At 42.4% G+C, this 17,440-nt stretch overlaps 1 protein-coding gene across 1 annotated transcript; it reads left to right on the forward strand.

Moving 5' to 3' along the window:
* The first annotated feature begins 294 nt into the window (after nucleotides 1-294).
* On the forward strand, nucleotides 295-16,100 carry mapkapk3 (MAPK activated protein kinase 3). The gene is made up of 10 exons (XM_053869261.1): nucleotides 295-723; nucleotides 8,719-8,858; nucleotides 10,850-10,914; nucleotides 11,062-11,141; nucleotides 11,210-11,336; nucleotides 11,413-11,488; nucleotides 11,565-11,689; nucleotides 11,821-11,906; nucleotides 11,981-12,061; nucleotides 14,953-16,100. The coding sequence occupies exons 1-10, from the start codon at nucleotides 487-489 to the stop codon at nucleotides 15,106-15,108; spliced, it is 1,173 nt and encodes a 390-aa protein (XP_053725236.1). The 5' UTR covers nucleotides 295-486; the 3' UTR covers nucleotides 15,109-16,100.
* Nucleotides 16,101-17,440: the final 1,340 nt, after the last annotated feature.

The following is a 17,440-nucleotide window of genomic DNA, read 5'->3' on the forward strand; positions in this document are numbered from 1 at the left end:
TACTGCTGCCATTAGCACACAGTTGGGTGCAGGGGGTGTCTGAACACTGCATGTGAGGAAATAGACATCAGGTCCGCTTCTTTGTTCCTGACTAGATCCTGCTCGGTACTGCTGGTTACCAGGTGTAGAGCCGCGTTTAAGCGAGTGAACGCGCGGCTTCACATGACTAATGGGCGAACTACATTATGTGACTTGCTCCCACTCACTGACCCACCCGGAGTCCTGCTGCTTTAAGCGGCCGTTGGTGTCTGACTGTAGCGCAGGAGGAGGCGCTTAAGTACTCGGTGACAGTCACTGGCCATGTGAAGCAGGACTTGGTTTTGATCTTGGAAACTCCAGTCATTAGATTTGCGAGCTTCTCACGGAGGCTGATTCGGATTCTTCTAAGGTAGTACTCTAGTTTTGATTCTGGTTTAGAGTCTTCTCCGGCCACTTCAGGTGAAAGTAGCGTGAGAGTTAAGTGGATTTGGCTGATCTCGGGTCGGTATGAACGCGCTTTTGAAGAAGAGCGGCGGAAAGAACGCGTGCGAGGATGGAGCCGCCAGGGACGCGACGAAGACCGCGGACGCCGGAGCACAGCACACGGTGTACCCCAAACTGGAGATCAGAAGAAACGCAGTGACGGACGATTATAAAGTCTCCAGCCAGGTGCTGGGCCTGGGCATCAATGGCAAGGTGCTGGAGTGTCACAGCAAGCGGAGCGGGGAGAAGTGCGCGCTGAAGGTACCCAGTCACCTGACACGCACGACACGCTGCCGCTTGTTAAACCGATAAGAATATCCTCTGACAACACTTGGGTTTTGGATTCCTTCCAAGTGGGACAACGCTTGATTGTTAAGACACCGTTTTGAATCGTTCAAAAACAGACTTCTAAAGAGAGTTGTTATGGTGTTCCGGCAGAATTCGGCGCGGAGCTGACTCTCAAGTGTAAAGTTCACAAGTTGAGTTGTGACAACAAAAGCCCCACTTGCTTGACGAAAGACGTTTTAAGGAATGTTTTGGTGGTGACAGGAAAAGGTCAGTTCATTTGTAGCCAAACACACACTCTGACATTTATCATGGGAAAGTTATTGCTCCTATATGACAGCAAAGTGTTCAGTTAAGAATATCGTATCCATCTTTTAAGCCACTTACCATCCCAAAAGCATTTCAACCGAGGAAGCAAACCAGAAACACCTCATTGGCGAAGCCCCTTTGTCACACTCATTTGTGTTTGTTGTGGTGGCTGACATGAATCTGTGAGATGCTCCATGTGCCCTCCAAATTCTTCACCAGGAGAAACTAGCCCAGGTGGAGGAGAAGCACTCCATGTGTTGTTTGGAACGTGTCTTGGCTGAGTTTCATGATAAGTTGTTCTCACAAAAAGGGCTTGGAAGTGTTCCTCTCCGACAAAATAGAATCTACAAATGAAGCCAGTCAAAATGAATTGAGGAACCTGAGCAATGAAAAGCTAAAATGTCGGAAAACATGAATCCTTGGTCATTTAAAAGGAGAACAAGAACTGACCACCAGTAGAGGTGGGCTGTAAGCAGCGTTGGACAGAGCTCAGTCCAGGTTTCCGGGCAGAAACCTACACGCCAGAAACTGCAGTTAAGAGTTGAATAACTATTGTCGTGTTAAGACCAGATTCATTGGCCACGACTGCTGACTATGGACAAGTTCAAGGAGGATATTAAGTATAAAATATAGTGTTTATATGGATTACGTGGAGAAAAAAATGTTACATCCTGTCTGAAGACACCCAGGTAACACAAAGCAAATACAGTTTATACTACTGTACAATCTGAATCCCATTCAGGCGATGATGTCACTTCCCCCTCTCGAGACCTTTGGGCTAAATTCTACATTCTCACTGTAATACCGAAATGATAGCTTTTACTTTCTCAGCGTTAGTCCGGTTAGATATATGTCTTGAAAAATGTGGAAAAACATAAAACACAACATTAAACTGTACAACAAAGAAGGAGCCCAACAGTCTCCATTCGTAGGAATTCCTTGTGGCACATTCAAATTATGAAATAAAATCAGATTTGAGGACACTGTTTTCAATTATTTTATATAAACAATGACCCTCCTATGTAGTGCACGTGCCCCCTTCAGCGTATGGATAATCCGACCCTGGTTAGACGCCTAACTCCACGGTGTCTGTGGGCGATGCGATAGTGCTGCTGCTGCCCATAAAACATTAAAGACTCGGTCAATGAGAAGAATTTGTTTTTTCAATGAAGCTAGTATTGCATGAAGTCAACTTGTGTGTGTTTTTATAACTTTGGGGTCTAGTCTGACGAACTTGAACCTCTCCCTGTCGACTGCTTCAGACAGCAGCAGATTGATTTCTCCATATACGCTGCATATAATTCACAGTATCATTTCTGAGAGAGCCTGAGATGTCGGCTCCGCCAGGATGTCACCTGTCAACTCACTCATCAGATTTACTGGCTTATACTAATCCATCTGGGGCCGGTGGCGGCAGTGACACGCGGAGAGTAACTGGAAAGGGAGGATGAGTAAGCTATGGAGTTGAAATAAATAGCCCTCGATGCCTGCTGTGGACCAACTGACCAAAAGCACAAAGATAATACGCTTCTTATCTGCGCTAGCAGCACACTTGTGTCTGAAAGAGTTGGGACAAGAGACTATCAAAGAGATGACAGATGATAAGGTGAGGCTCTTACTAAGGCCAGTGAGATTGCTTTTACTTCATCCCTGTAACAAGATTTCAGATCTATTTCATGAACATTTGTGGGCGTCCACTCATACACCATTAGTCCCTCACTATGTATCCAACTTTATAATAGGGTTAATGACTCTACATGTCCTGTGTCATGGAGATTTAACAAAAATAGTGCAATTTAAGGGAAATGTCATTTATAAAAAATCTCTATGGACCATTCTAATTCTGTATATAAAAAAAAAATGCTTAGAAACGACAAGTACGCACAGACATGTTGTTGCCCTTGTCCGTCATGTAGCAAGATGAGAAAAAAAACTATATATATATATATGTATATATATATATATATATATATATATATATATATACAATAAAAAGACAAATTATATTTTAATTAATATTTGTATTAATAATGTTAATGTTTTGTCAGAAAGTACATTTAACACAAAATATTTATATTATGTTATATTTCTAACTGTGTCTGAATATATTCCTACTGATATATTATTCTGTCTACTGTTTTTAAACATCTCGTGCCTGGTCATTCTTTTCTTCTTCTCCAGTCATTTAGTTCCATGTTGCTGTTTCATTCATTCTAAGCTTCTCAGTTTCACTTCATAGTTCCTCATGCCTCTCCTTAACCCACTCATGCAGGAGCACCTCTCTTTTTTTGTGACGTGAAGAGCGATTAAGAAAGTTCCTGGTATTGAATCCAGTGTGCTGGGCGTGAGCCTCAAGCCATTTGGGTTCCCTTCACTTGGTCCCCAGAGAAAGAGGAAATGGGAGGGGCATTTGTTTTGTCTGGTGCTACCCTGTGTGTTATGGATCCCACCTAACAATTCACAGCTAATGTTTACCGAGTCAATGTTTCCTCATACACACATGTGAAGCTCATCTCACTAGGATGTTTGTCACAGTTTGTCTATACCATGTGCGGAGAAGATCCAGCTGTGTCAAATAGACACAGACAATCAAAGACATATGGATGTATTTAGTTGTTTGCCACTGATCTGCTACATTCACCGCAGCTTCAACATTACCATAATAAACACAGAAAATTTTGATTTAAAAAAACTCCCTGAACAAATATAACACTCTGCCACTGATTTACGCAAATGGATCACGCGCAACGCATCATGGACATGGACTTGCACGTGACGGGATTTAGCATGTTTTTCATGGAAAAATCCCGAAAGACACATCAGACAACAAGGACAAAAGTCGATCGATTAGTTGACGTCATCAATAACGTTGATAACAAAATTTCGTCAGCGTCAAAATATGTGCGTCGATGCGTCATGTTGCTGTTGGTGTAAACACTCATGGGCCGCAGGATGGGCATCGAGAACTGGTTATTAATGAGAAGCAGTCACACCCCATCCTCCGCGACACCACCTCCGACTGACCGCCTCAGTCATAGTCACGGAGGAGTTTGAGCGCCGACGGGTCGTAGTGTTCAGAAGTGTCGGTTCGTTTTGTTTGTGGACATAACGCGTCTTAAGGATGAGCAAACCCCTTCAACACCATGGTAGAATGATGAAAGAGTGTTCCGTGTTTGGTCTGTGACGCCACACACCCTCCAGCTAACAGCTAGCATGTCGGTTAGCACGGAGCTAACTAGTTGTAAGTGGTAGATGGAGTGAAGTTCCTCAGTCTCTCTCCTCCTCCTAATAATAACCAGAACTGAACCAGGGAGCTACACTGAACACATCTTAGGTTATTATTCAAATAAGACCTTTTGATGTGGATGTTGATCAGAAATTTTATATGAGATACATATGTGTATAGTGATGATTTTAAATTCTTGTCAAGGACCAATGAAGACCTCACTCCGTTTTAAAGAACTGGAGCTCTCTGTCCACTGTTTCACGCTTCATGCTTCACAGGGTTAATACATGATCCAGGATCATGTGTCATTATTATAATACTAATATAATAATAATATAATATATAATTGTTTAATAATGTATGGTGTCTGAGTATCACAGTGAGATGATTTAAGCAACTCTAAGTTAACAGAAATCCAAAATAGGTCCAGACAAAGGTAATCATGATAAAATAAAAGGATAAAAGAAAAATAATGAATAGATTAGTCGACAATGAAAACAAACGTCCCTTCAAAAGTACATTGCTCACCGAACTCAAGTCGCGCGTTTCAGCCGGACGTATGAAGAGACGGACCGGGTGAGGACGGCTAGGATTGGAGAGTGACCTACTACACATGATTAGTGTTTTTATTGTCACCTAGTCAGTAAACGTCAAAACTTTACCCTCTGATTTATCGTTGCGCTGTTGCGTCTTTATTGTTTCAAAAAATCCTGGCGGAAACCTTGACAATGGAAGTAGCATCACCATCTCTGTAACTACTAATGTCATTACTGAGCGCTTTAGTGAATTGTACACAAACTGAGTGGTTTCTCTCGCAGCTGCTGGAGCAGATCATAAATCAGCTGATCAAAGACGCGTTGGGGCACGTGCACTGACGGATCTAATCACATCAACAGTGTCAACTCTGGAGTTTCCTGAGTTAAAAACCCAAGTAGAACCAGGACCATGAGCTCTGGCACGCTGGGCTGCACTACATGTTCCAGTTGCTCTTTCACAGTAAAATCAGTAAACAGTTTCCCCTCACTTTTCACGACCCATTAGAACCGCCCCTGACTTGAAGAGTAAGCGGAGGTCCGCCTCCGCGCCGTGCAACTCTCATTTGCGTGAGAGTTGGCAGCCCTGTAAAAACCTGCCATGCACTGAATCTGTGGAACACAGCGAGGGAGCACTGTAGTAAGTATCAGGTGCTGCCCCGAGCCAGTACACTGAAATAGGCCTGTATCGGTGTGACTACCGACGCTGGTATTGGGACATCCCGAGTATTAATAGTCTGTATATGAACCTTCAAGATATCAATGTCGGAAAACCACCGCTATATCATCGGTTTTATATCAAGATACAAGCATTCACAAAACTTACGTCGCTCAATTAAAGATCCCCCGCACGTTCTGCATGTAAAGCAGTGGCAAACGACAATTTAATGTTTGCTCTTTCATGTGCAGCCGAGAGCAAGTGACCAGGGTTTTTCCTGCTTGCTGATCTACAGCTGAAGTTCCAGCTAGTGGTAGACACCTGACTTTCCAACATCATTTTGTGTCGTGTTTTAATTGAGTTTATTCAAGTTGATCTATTTAAAAATGATTTTCACTACACTCCAAGTTGTACAATATCATATTGATATTGAGATATGACAGTGTGTCCTTGGCATTCAGCCCTAGTCAGTGGATTCTATTTCATGTTAAAGTCAAACGATTAATTTTACTATCACCGAAACCACAAAGCATATTCAGTAAATGCAGACAAAAAACTCTTATTACTGTTTCATTTCAAGACGTGTCTTTCTGCATTTATTTTGTTTCGGTGCTCACATCTGCATCCTGTCATATCGCCGCAGACATTCAGGTGAAAAACTATAGATCAGCTCTTCTTGGTTTGTGAAGTCATTGTTGCATCTCAACAGTACTTGACAGACTACAGCGTTTTTTGCTACCACAATGAGAGCAAATCTTTCTCAGCATTTATCAACACACAAACCAGGAGAATTCACACTCTCCTCACGAGGCCACGTCTGTATTGATGAGATGCTGCGGAGCTGAATTCAGCCAGTGGCCAAGCCGCCGCATCCCGCTGTATTAATATGAGCGACTCATTGCCCTGGTTGTGAAGAGCTTTGGAATAAAGCATGAATTTAATAACAGGCTTATTCTGAATCATCACCGGAGCAGAAACACAGGAAGGCTGCTGATGATAAAAAGTAATAAAACTGAACCAGTGTATTAAAAATGCCCGCCGTTTTGCTTCCAGCAGCCAGTTCATCTTGAGCAACTCATTAGTTTCTCCTTCGTCAACACCGTGTTGTTTCACTTGTGTCTCAAAAAGGCTCATGCATGTCTTACATTTGCTTTGCTCTACTGCAGGACTGTCACTTTCATTTGTAGGAGAAGAAGTTGTACCAGGTAAATTTATCTTTAGTTAATATCAGATGTCCGTTCTGATATTTGTCTGTGACTTAGTTATACACTACAACACACCTCATTTTGGTGACAAAGACAGTTGATCCACATGTAGTCATATTGATGCCATCTGTAAATATACTTCAACTAATTAGTAGAAGATGTTTACATTTTCCAGCGCACATAGTTCAGCAGGAAATGATGGGGATGAGCCCATATCGGTTTATAAGTCATAAAGCTGTAAACTGGGAAGTATTGTTCCGTCACGTGTCACAAAGGAAGGAGGGACAGGCGTTATAACCTCCGGAAACTTCTCATTTACTCCCCTGAAACCACTTCCTCATCCATGACACACTGGCCTCTTCGGAAAGGATATAATAAAAAGTACAAATAATCTGATGAATTGGTTCTTATTTTCAAATCTCACCACTGTGAGGCTCAAGTGTGAGGCCCATTACTTTTGGGCTGGGAGCCCGGAGAACATTAGAGCCTGGCGACACTGTCATTTCCAGGAATAAACTTCAAAGATGCGTGCAGGGCCACCTGTTCTCCGTGTGTACATGTGCTTGAGTGTGTTTGTATTTCATACTATATGTCACACACGCAACATTGCATCTCACAGGAGCCAGTGTCTGCAAACTTTGGCCATTATGTGCATGCCTCAGTGTATATTAGTTGTAACAAAGACTTAAGTTTTATTTTATATCTTTGTACAATTTTCAATGTGCGTCACTGAAGACAAATTGGGAATACATTTCTGTCAAGTAAAGCAGGTAAAACACAGAGATGGAGGCTGGGAAAAGTGCAGGAGACGCTCTGGTTATCGCCTTGAAATACACACATGTCTAATATTTGCCTTTCTAAGTTTCATCATATTCACTTTCATCTGTTTTTTGGACGTTTCCAAAAAAATATTGAAAGTATCTACTGAAAAAAAAGCAGGTAAAACTAAAGCACTTCATGTCTCCCAATGGTTTTTAGTACACATTAAGTTTTTTCATTTTGACACATTGACATTTTACAACTGTCAATAGATTAATCCTGTTTAATTGCACAGCACTTAACTTGAGTTAACTTGTAATTACTTAGTACAAGTGTGAATCTATTGACAGCCCTAAATGGAAACTGTTTAGGCGTCACATCAAATGACGGGGCCCTCGTGCCTTAAGTTTAGGCCCGATAACACATTTTCCAGGTCGATACATTGTCCCACAAATTATTGCCGATAAAACGATATTACTGTCAACATTATTAAGAGACCAAATTAGCCATTAATGTAGTGATAACATATATAAAAAATGCAAGTGCACACATTAAAATGAGATATTTTTATTTCTCATCAGTATTTTACCATTGTAGTTGAAAGAATTTTTAAAGAGGTTAAATAAAAAAAAAATACAATACAAATTGCATTCACTGTTGAAAATTTAACAAAAAATGAACTTAAAATAAACTGGTGTGGTGGTTGTGGTTGAGCTGGGCTTGTGTGATTGATGTGTTGCAGTTTCTACACTAACTAACTAACTAACTTCACTAACTTGCTGCGCCTCAAATGTGATCACATATCATGGCCAGAGTGAAGGCGACTGTCGGCGGGCAAAGCTGGACTAGTTAGTAGTGAGGAGCAGGAAGAGAGGGAGCAGGAAATTCAGCGTAAACATACATACGGCAACTAATATCGAAGTGACCAAATTCATTTTTATTCATTGTATGATCAATTGGCTTATTGATTTCCATGACAGACCTAGAGTTTCCTTCCAGTGGTGTGTTGTAAATATTTCACTGACCATTCACTGACTCGTCTGCTCTTGCTTTGACTCTAAATATCCGAACCAAAAAGTTCCACCAAGAGCAAACAAGTCAAGCTGCTGGTGTCGTCCGACCCAACACACCGTGAAACTATGAAATGTGTCATCTGAAATAACATTTTTTAGCAGACTTACATAGTTCTCTGCTTCCTCTCGCCATGTCTGACCATGACGTCATCCCTGACCACTGAATGAACACAACACAGTCAGTGAATTGTTGACCTGTGTCTTGCAGATCTTGTACGACAGCCCGAAAGCGAGACGAGAGGTGGAGCTGCACTGGCGGGTGTCTGGAGGGCCGCACATCGTGCGCATCATCAGTCTGTATGAAAACATGCATCATGGGAAGAAGTGTCTGCTGATCATCATGGAGTGGTATGAAGCCTACTATCAGATGATTTACACCTCAGCTTTCCTCCCACCCTGCTGCTGTCTGGCCATGACATGCACACACACATGTACATGCTGTTCATGAAATGAAATGGCCTCACGTGTGCAGGAACAGATGCTAAAGCTGTGTGACGGAATGAATCAACCTCAAGTAAACTAAGTATCACGATGTATTCCAGCAGAAATGTGGTTCACTCAAGGCTTTGGCTACTTAATAACCTTATTAAATGTGCCACTAATCTTAAGACATATGTCTGAGATTAAGCAAAGGTTGGTTGAGAGTGTGTGTGGAAGGGAGGGTTCAACATTCACACGGTGTAAAGGTCAGTGACTGCGCTCAACGCTGAAGAGATAAAGTGCAGACGTCTGAACTGATAGAGAGATAGTGAGCGGTTCCATCAGGGCATTCCTGCCATGAGAAAATATTGAGACGGCTTCCTGGATTTGGGTTCTGTACATGTGGTCAGGGACAGGCGCGAGGGTAGACGCCTGCATGAGAAGGTTTTTGTTTCTTTATTTTTAAATCCTCACCAATTCCATTAAAAACAATGAGGGATAGTTGCCATAGCCAGTCAGATCACACCTTCTCCCTTGTGCCGCAGTCGCCACAATATGGCCGTCTTGTTGGTGTCTTTCTAATATTTAACTGCATTTTTGTGCACGGACCTGTTGAAGTTCATGTATTCTTTGTGGCCTTATTGAAGCTTTTTGTAAAGATATTTTTAAATGCCCTGAGAGGTATGTTTGAAGACTACGTGCTTCATCACTGAAGGTGTGAAATGCACCTTTATTCTGCCCAAATTCAGCAAAACTTGATAATGTCACTTGGATTTTGTGTTTTTAACATCCAATTTTAGGATGTTTGTGAATCTCCATGAAGCAACCCAACAACAATGATGGTATTTATGACAACGGCTGCCCTGGCCTAAGAACCAGTCCCCTGAAATGTCTGCGCAGGTGTCTGCATTTGGAAAACAAAACTGGGTTCCTCTTTCATCCTCTTTGTGAGGCTTTGTGGTACCACATCCACACAGCTGCCACAGAGCTACTGCGGCATCTGCAACTTTTCATTTCCATTCTGTAACTATTTTAGCGATTATGTAACCGCCCCCATGTGAGTACAGTCAAGTTTCTGAATAACCGCCGCTGTCACCCCCTAACCACTCGCATGACTTGTCTTTCACTGGAAACCTGTTTCAGTTTTTCTGACAGTTGGTCGGAGATTTTATAAAGCAGAGAGGGTAAATCGCACGCCCCAACTGCACTCCGTCGCCCTCTCCCTGAGCGACCATGAATTGCAGTTAGTCGAGAAACACCAAAGGAATAATTTAAAAAATCTAATAGTGATAATAACCATGACAATAATAATATTTGGGTCATATTTAGGGATGCACTGACCATTTTTTCCCAAAATAAGTGGTGTACCAGTGCTTGAATTTGAGTACCCAGAGTACTTAGGCCATTACGAATGAATTTGCTTTATTTTTCCATATATATTGTCAATTGCACAACAATCATCAATATGCTTTTCTTGTACTTGGGTGACAGTCGCAAGTTTCACTGCAGTACAAACTGAAATTTAACCAAATTTTCATGAACTGACATTCAAAGTGGCATCGGATTTTGGTGGGCATTTTATGAGTGCAAGTATTGAAGCTTAGTATCGTGCATCCCTTATCATAATAATAATAATAATAATAATAATAATAATAATAATAATAAGGCTGAGTTACAAAGGTGTCTTTAAATTTTTAAAAATAGAGCCTGATCAGAAGGAATCATTTAAAAACTTAAACTAGGACGAGATAACAAGAAATGGAATTTCAGCTGGACCTTTCCGCGGCAGACACTCCACCACCCAATCGTGAATCATCAAGTCGTGTAGCTTGAATTATTGCTGAGGAATCTGCACTGATATTATGGGATGTCCGATTTGGAGAAGTTCACACGCGTCATCCAGCTTGCTTTGCTTGCAGCATGGAGGGGGGAGAGCTGTTCAGTCGCATCCAGGCTCGGGGAGACCAGGCCTTCACTGAGAAAGGTGAGGTCCTGAAGAAATGCAAGCTACTGGCTTGTTCCCAGCCATGAATGTGACATGCTGATGTCGACTTGACTTTTAGAAAGACAGTATGTGAGTCTGTCTTGTGTGAATGTGGTTTGAGAGAGTGTCTTCCCTCCTTTATCCCAGAGGCATCAGAGATCATGAGAGACATCGGCACGGCCACTGAGTACCTTCACAATCTCAATATTGCTCATCGAGACATCAAGGTGAGCTGAGCTCAAGCTACATATGACTGTCATCCCTTCGCTCACGGTTCATGATATCATCATTCAAGCCGGAGAATCTGCTGTACACCTCAGAAGACCGCAATTGCGTGCTCAAGCTTACAGACTTTGGGTTTGCTAAAGAGACCACAGTACACAACCCGCTCCAAACGCCCTGTTTCACGCCCTACTACGTGGGTACGTTGATATCCGTCGAGCGCATTCTGAACCACTGTTGTTCCAGTTGGTTTCTCATCCTTGTTTGTGTCAAAAGCTCCTGAAGTTTTAGGACCAGAGAAATACGACAAGTCATGTGACATGTGGTCGTTGGGTGTCATCATGTACATTCTGTAAGTTAATATCAGTTGGTTTCTAAGAAAGTCAAAGGTGTGGCTGATACGATCAAGCTGCTTCTGGCGCCTCCAGGCTGTGTGGCTTCCCGCCTTTCTACTCCAAAACTGGCCAGGCCATCTCTCCGGGCATGAAGAGGAGGATCCGGATGGGACAGTATGAGTTCCCCAACCCAGAGTGGGCTGAGGTTTCACAGGAAGGTGAGTCACGGAGACGCGTGGAACGAGTGAGACGTGGAAGATCTCAGGGTCGACATGGAAGCGACACACTTTTGAGATGACTTCAGACCAACAAGACCATGAAGTTGACCACCTCTGCGCCATTCATCCAGGAAAAGATCTCATCAATCAACTTCTGAAGACGGACCCCAATGAGAGGATGACCATCGCACAGTTCATGAAACACCCCTGGATCAGCGTAAGTGTTGTGCCCCAGCATGCTTCCTGTTTGTGAAGCTTCGTGAAGACAACGCTTGTGTTCACTCTCTGCAGCAGTCCACCGTGGTACCCTCCACTCCACTGCATACCACCAGAGTGCTGACTGAGGAAAGGGAGCTGTGGGATGACGTCAAGGTCAGCAACACCGCTCTCTAACGGTTGCTTCTGGCATTACATCCACTGAACTGTCAAGTGGCTGTCAGCGACCTGATTCCTTTTTATTCGATCCTTCCTGCTTCATTCGCATTTCTGAGCTAATGCTGGTCAAACACGATTAGAAGCTTGCCAGTTTTGATTTCACAGCAAGTCAGTTTCCCCCACTTCACTTCAACCTCATCCTGTTCATATGCTTCTTCATCACATTTTTAAATAAGATTACAATGTAATTCATAATAATCTTGAAGTTCAAAATGCAAAATGTATTTTTAACCAAATGTTGGTTTTTGCTGGGGATGACTGTATATATATATATATATATATATATATATATATATATATATATATATATATATATATATATATATATATATATATATATATATATATATATATATATATATGTGTGCTAAAGGTCTCCGGATAAAGAATTTGAGTTCTAGGATACTAAAAAATTGTAGTGCATGACTAATCAATTGAAGATTTCAAATCCAATTTTTTATTGGTGAATTGTGCTTGATAAATGAAATCCAAAAGTAAAGGTCAAGCACATCCGCAAACCAGTTAGGCCAGGTGCATTGTTCAAAAATGTAAAACAGATTCAGCAATACAGTGAAATAAATAAAATAAAGCTGTCTTCAAAAATGTAAAACAAACAGCAATACAGTGAAATAAATACAATAAGGCTGTTTTCAAAAATTTAATACAAATACAGTGACAGAGTTAAATAAATAAAATAAGGCTGTTTTCAAAAATGCAACTTTTCAAATAGGCACTTAAGCTCAATATAGCAATTAAAAAATGAATAATAGAAGTATAACTCGCCTCTAAATGAGGCAAAATAAAGTACCGTTGATACTCATAATTAATTGCGTTAAATTTTGTTTTAATTAATTAATCGAATTAACGCGTTAAAATGACAGCACTAACATATGTATAATGTTTTTAAGAACTTTGAAACGAGATTGAAGTCTGGGTACTGTAACGCAAATGACCACCAGGGGGCAGCATCAGTAGCCGGGTGAGCAAGTCAGAAAGTTGATCATTTACAGTAAATGAAGAGAAAAAAAACCCCAAAGAAACTGCAAAGTTGAACGGGTTGTCATGAAGTCATTGAGTGAAATCAAATTCCCTCACAGCCACTCATGCCTTGGGCTTATGTTATCGTGAAGACACGCTGTAGCTCTGTCCTGCAACACAAAAGGTGCGAGTTGAGTAAACGTTTGCAACAGTCAGAAAGCAGAAGCTGGACTCTTTCTCAAGGTTTGAGTCAGGATTGCAGCTGTTGGCCCAATGCTGATACGCTGCCTTACGACAGAAGAAAAAGCTCTCTGGATCAGCCGGCGTTAATATCTCAGAACAAATCTGACGCCTACCACTTGCTGTGGTTCTCACTTTAGTGTGAGCTCACTTTATGGCTGGTAACCATGGTTGCTTTTTATAGCCCGTTTTATGTTGACTGTGTGCATGTATGACACAAACACACATGCTAGAAGCATTACACCTGCACAAAAGGCTTCACAGCTCAGCAGCCGAGGGCAGAGATGCTCGTATCAGGAGTTTGTTTGGCAAAGTTAACAAGACAGTGTCAAGCAAATAATCCCAGTTCAAACTTTTTTATTTCATTTCAGTCTTAGTTTCACACCTCACTGTGCTCAGATTTCTATTCTCGTAAAACCAATTCCCTTTAAATCGAGTCACAATCCGTCATCTTTCTGATCTGCAGAAATAGCCTCCTCACTTCTTTCCTCATTTACTGCGACTACTCATCTGCTCTATTTCTTCTTACTTCCTGGTGCGAGGCTCTCGTCTTTCCTAGTGATCATGCCACTCTGCGGCTCATTTCTCACGGCTCTTCTGGTTTGGTCCCAGAGGTTTCTTTGCCTCACATGCATTTTCACTCACCCCCTCTTGCTAACTTGTGCCACACTTCTTTATATAACTCTCTTCTTCCTCTACTTCCTCATTCCACCGCTGTCTGGTCTATTTGAAGTAGGTTAGAAGAGAATAGTGCCATTGTGTGGTTTGTTGACTTTTTTTTTACTCAGCAACAATTAAAAAAAGAATTGTGACTAAAGTCATAAGAGTGACAGAAACTGGTGAGTGGCTGCGTCTTATCAAGGCCACTTTTCATCACTAACAGAGTCTACAGTTCCGTGGTGGAGCTACAATTAATAAATGCCTTGCCAATTAAATCGACCGCACTAAGTTGACCGCACCGTCTGAGCCACGATGAATGAAAAAAATGAAACAGCCAGCAAGATTATCATATCAGAATCAAGAAATTAGAAAAAGTTTCATGTCCAATGTTAGTGAGGATCCTACCAACTAGGAAAGTTAGTCTGTACATTGTGCAATAATGAACAAAATAAACAGAAAATAACAATAATAATAATTAAAAATCAGTGCAGCGTACATAAGGAAGTCCATGCAACTCCAAACAATAAGGCTTCTCTCATCTAATCTTATTTCATGACTACAATGATCAAGTTTTCAGTAAAGCTGTTGGTTCAACTAGTCCCCTTTTCATCCTTCAGCTCGATGGAGGGGAGGGAGTGTCACGAGCACTGCCATCTAGTGGCCGGTAGCTGTCTCTTCAGAGTGTTTCCTTGAAGTGAATGACTTTTCAATTTAATTCCAGCAAGCCTCATGTGTCCCTTCAGTGGAAACAACCATTGCACACATGGGACCCAGTTTCCTTGTGCCATTTGTGAAGTATTGCATTTGAAAGAGGCCCATGTTTTTGGATTAGATTACCTGGCACGCAAGTGTTTTTTCCTTCATTTTACTTCACAACAAAACTGTCCATCCCATCTATTTCTGGTGCAGCTCTCTGGGAAACAGCCAACATATTCTGCTTGACTTCACAGGATGAGATGACCAGCGCGTTGGCCACCATGCGCGTGGACTACGACCAGGTAAAAATCAAAGACCTGGACACCTCCAGCAACCCTCTGCTGAACAAGAGACGCAAGAAAGCCGCCGCAGGCGCCAAGAGCAGCTCCACCGTGTGCCAGAGCCAGTGAGACTGGAGGAGGGGCGAAGCACATCACTTTACATGATGGAGAGACGGTTGAGGGCTGACGAAGACGAACCCTGGACGGTGTTTAAGAGCCGTCTTTTACACGGATGGTGCAGTCTGGATGTGTCAAAGCTATGCACTAGTGCCTCAATCACACACTCACACCAGGACGTTCTGGTCTCTTGTCGGAATATCTTCTGCCTTGTTTGCCTTATTTAAGATTTCTCTGAAAGAAAGACCTCAGTGTGGCCTTTGGATCTGCTGCTGTGATTCAGTGAGATGATGTGAAAGCTACTGTGGGGAAAGATCCCTCTGCTTTGTTCGTGTCGATTCTTGTGAAATGTCCGTTCATAGAGGTTGAGTAAAGCGCGTCCAGTGACTTAAGGGCCAAAGTTTTACTTCCTATAAAGGCAGTGAAGCTTTAAAACTGTCAGCTGGTTATGAATAAAACTTTTTCAACTGAGGTTCAGTGAACCAGTAGACTGCTTGATAAATATATATATAGCACGGACGGAGTCGTTCTGAGAGGTGCAGCCATTTGACTTGGACACGATAAGGTCATTGTCAGTATGTTTAGATCATGAGCAGAGAACCTTTCCCCCATTTTCATCACGTGGCGGCGACGGCATGCGTGGCACGGAGCAGATAATCTTGAGCACCACTGGTCTCCCTGGCTCTTAATACGGGATGACAGCGCATCATTAATGGTGGCCCACATAGAACACAGCGCTGGTGTTTATTTACAGTCTGCTCTGTGGAAGAGCAAGCAAGGTGTTGGATGGTGGAATTTAACAGCGAAATGACACGTATCCTCATGAGGAACAGCTGTAGTCGTTTTCTTACTCAGACCGTATTGATGACAAGCCCAGTCATGATGACGACACAGCTATTACACACTGTTTGCACAAGGGTGTCGCAGACTTCTTCCTGGTTATTTTCCATGAAACCTAATCTAGACAGAAGCCAGAGTGAAAACAAAAAATCACTTAAACAGCATAGTCCTATATGAAAATGGGTGGATTCCATAGTGACTTCCATCTTTTTGTGTTTGCGCTGGTTTAATAACAAAATATTATGGACTTGCTATGCTTTTAACAGTTATACCTATACAGTATACACAGAATTTTACACATCACATTCCTTTTTATCAGTCGCCATCCCACTTGTGACTCAAAGCAAGAGTTTCTGAGCCTGCAAATACACAATGCCCCTCTAGAGACCTATAGTTTCTGGAGTTAGAACGTGATCTCTCCAGGTGTTGTCCAAACTACTGCCCGGCTGAACTACATGTAGTTGTACAATCCACTCCTGCAAAGGAGCTCTCCAGTGCTGGTGACAAGTCTGGCCAAGTTGCGATAATATTGGTCTTTTCCTTCTGTCCTTGATGTGTAAGCATCTCACAACCCACCTCCACCCCTGCTAGTCGACAGCTGGGGTACAGCCGGGTACATCACAGGTAACAGAGGCAACTCTCCTCGGTTATTACGGGCTCTCGGATTAACAGTAACTAACCATCACATTTTAAAGTTGTGTTTATTTATTGAGAGGTGAGGGGTGGTCAAGTGGTCAAGCTAAAAGCATGGCGGATCACCACACAGCTATGCTAGGCAGCTGGCCACCGAGCGACTGGTCGGACTGCTATGTGACATTGTGTTTGTGCAGGTCGCAGTTCTGGGTGAGGGGGAGCGTTGTGCCCTTTAGCAAGGTCCCGGGAGATCATCAGACTTTCTACTTTAACTTTGGCTCACCCTGTCCCCTAATTCTATTTATACTTACTTGTGGTGGCGAGTTGATAAGAGCACAGTTAACACGCCTAAGAAGTCATCGCAGGAAGGTCACGGGTCGGTCATATTATGGCCACAGTTAGGCACAGTGTTTGTGTGGGCGAGCGCATGAGCAATGCTTGCTTGATGATATGTGTACAGAAGGCACTTCTCTCTCACCTTTCACCTTCATTGTGTGGTGCCTAATCTGACGATAGCAGTGCGGAACGCATTTCACATCGTGCTAAAATATTTATTTTGTGAATAATAGTGATGTGGACAAGAATAGAGTTAATTTTCCCCCTTTCTCTTGGTGACCTTGACTGTTTCATTCACACAAACACCCTTCCCCAAAGGAAACTGTTTCACACTGTTTCAGTATGTCTCTAAAGATTTCAAGGTTTCACCATCTTCTTATCGTCTGGTCTTTCTCTGTCAAGTCAAGTCTCTGCATCAAGTCAAGAAACTGCTTAGTCGAGTCCTGTCTCGCCTAGACATTGTCTCGTCTTTCCCCATCAAGTCTCCACGTCAAGTCAAGTCTGGTTGAGTCCCGTCTTGTCAAGTCATCATCTC

This window comes from Synchiropus splendidus, chromosome 6 (genome assembly GCF_027744825.2).
Source record: "Synchiropus splendidus isolate RoL2022-P1 chromosome 6, RoL_Sspl_1.0, whole genome shotgun sequence".
NCBI lineage: Eukaryota > Metazoa > Chordata > Actinopteri > Syngnathiformes > Callionymidae > Synchiropus > Synchiropus splendidus.

Bases quoted from the DNA above. Each gene is read 5' to 3' on its own strand.
- mapkapk3 (XM_053869261.1), top strand. From the start codon at position 487: ATGAACGCGCTTTTGAAGAAGAGCGGCGGAAAGAACGCGTGCGAGGAT. The intron at 724-8,718 runs GTACCCAGTCAC...TGTGTCTTGCAG, and splicing joins GGGAGAAGTGCGCGCTGAAG to ATCTTGTACGACAGCCCGAA. The intron at 11,907-11,980 runs GTAAGTGTTGTG...CACTCTCTGCAG, and splicing joins TGAAACACCCCTGGATCAGC to CAGTCCACCGTGGTACCCTC.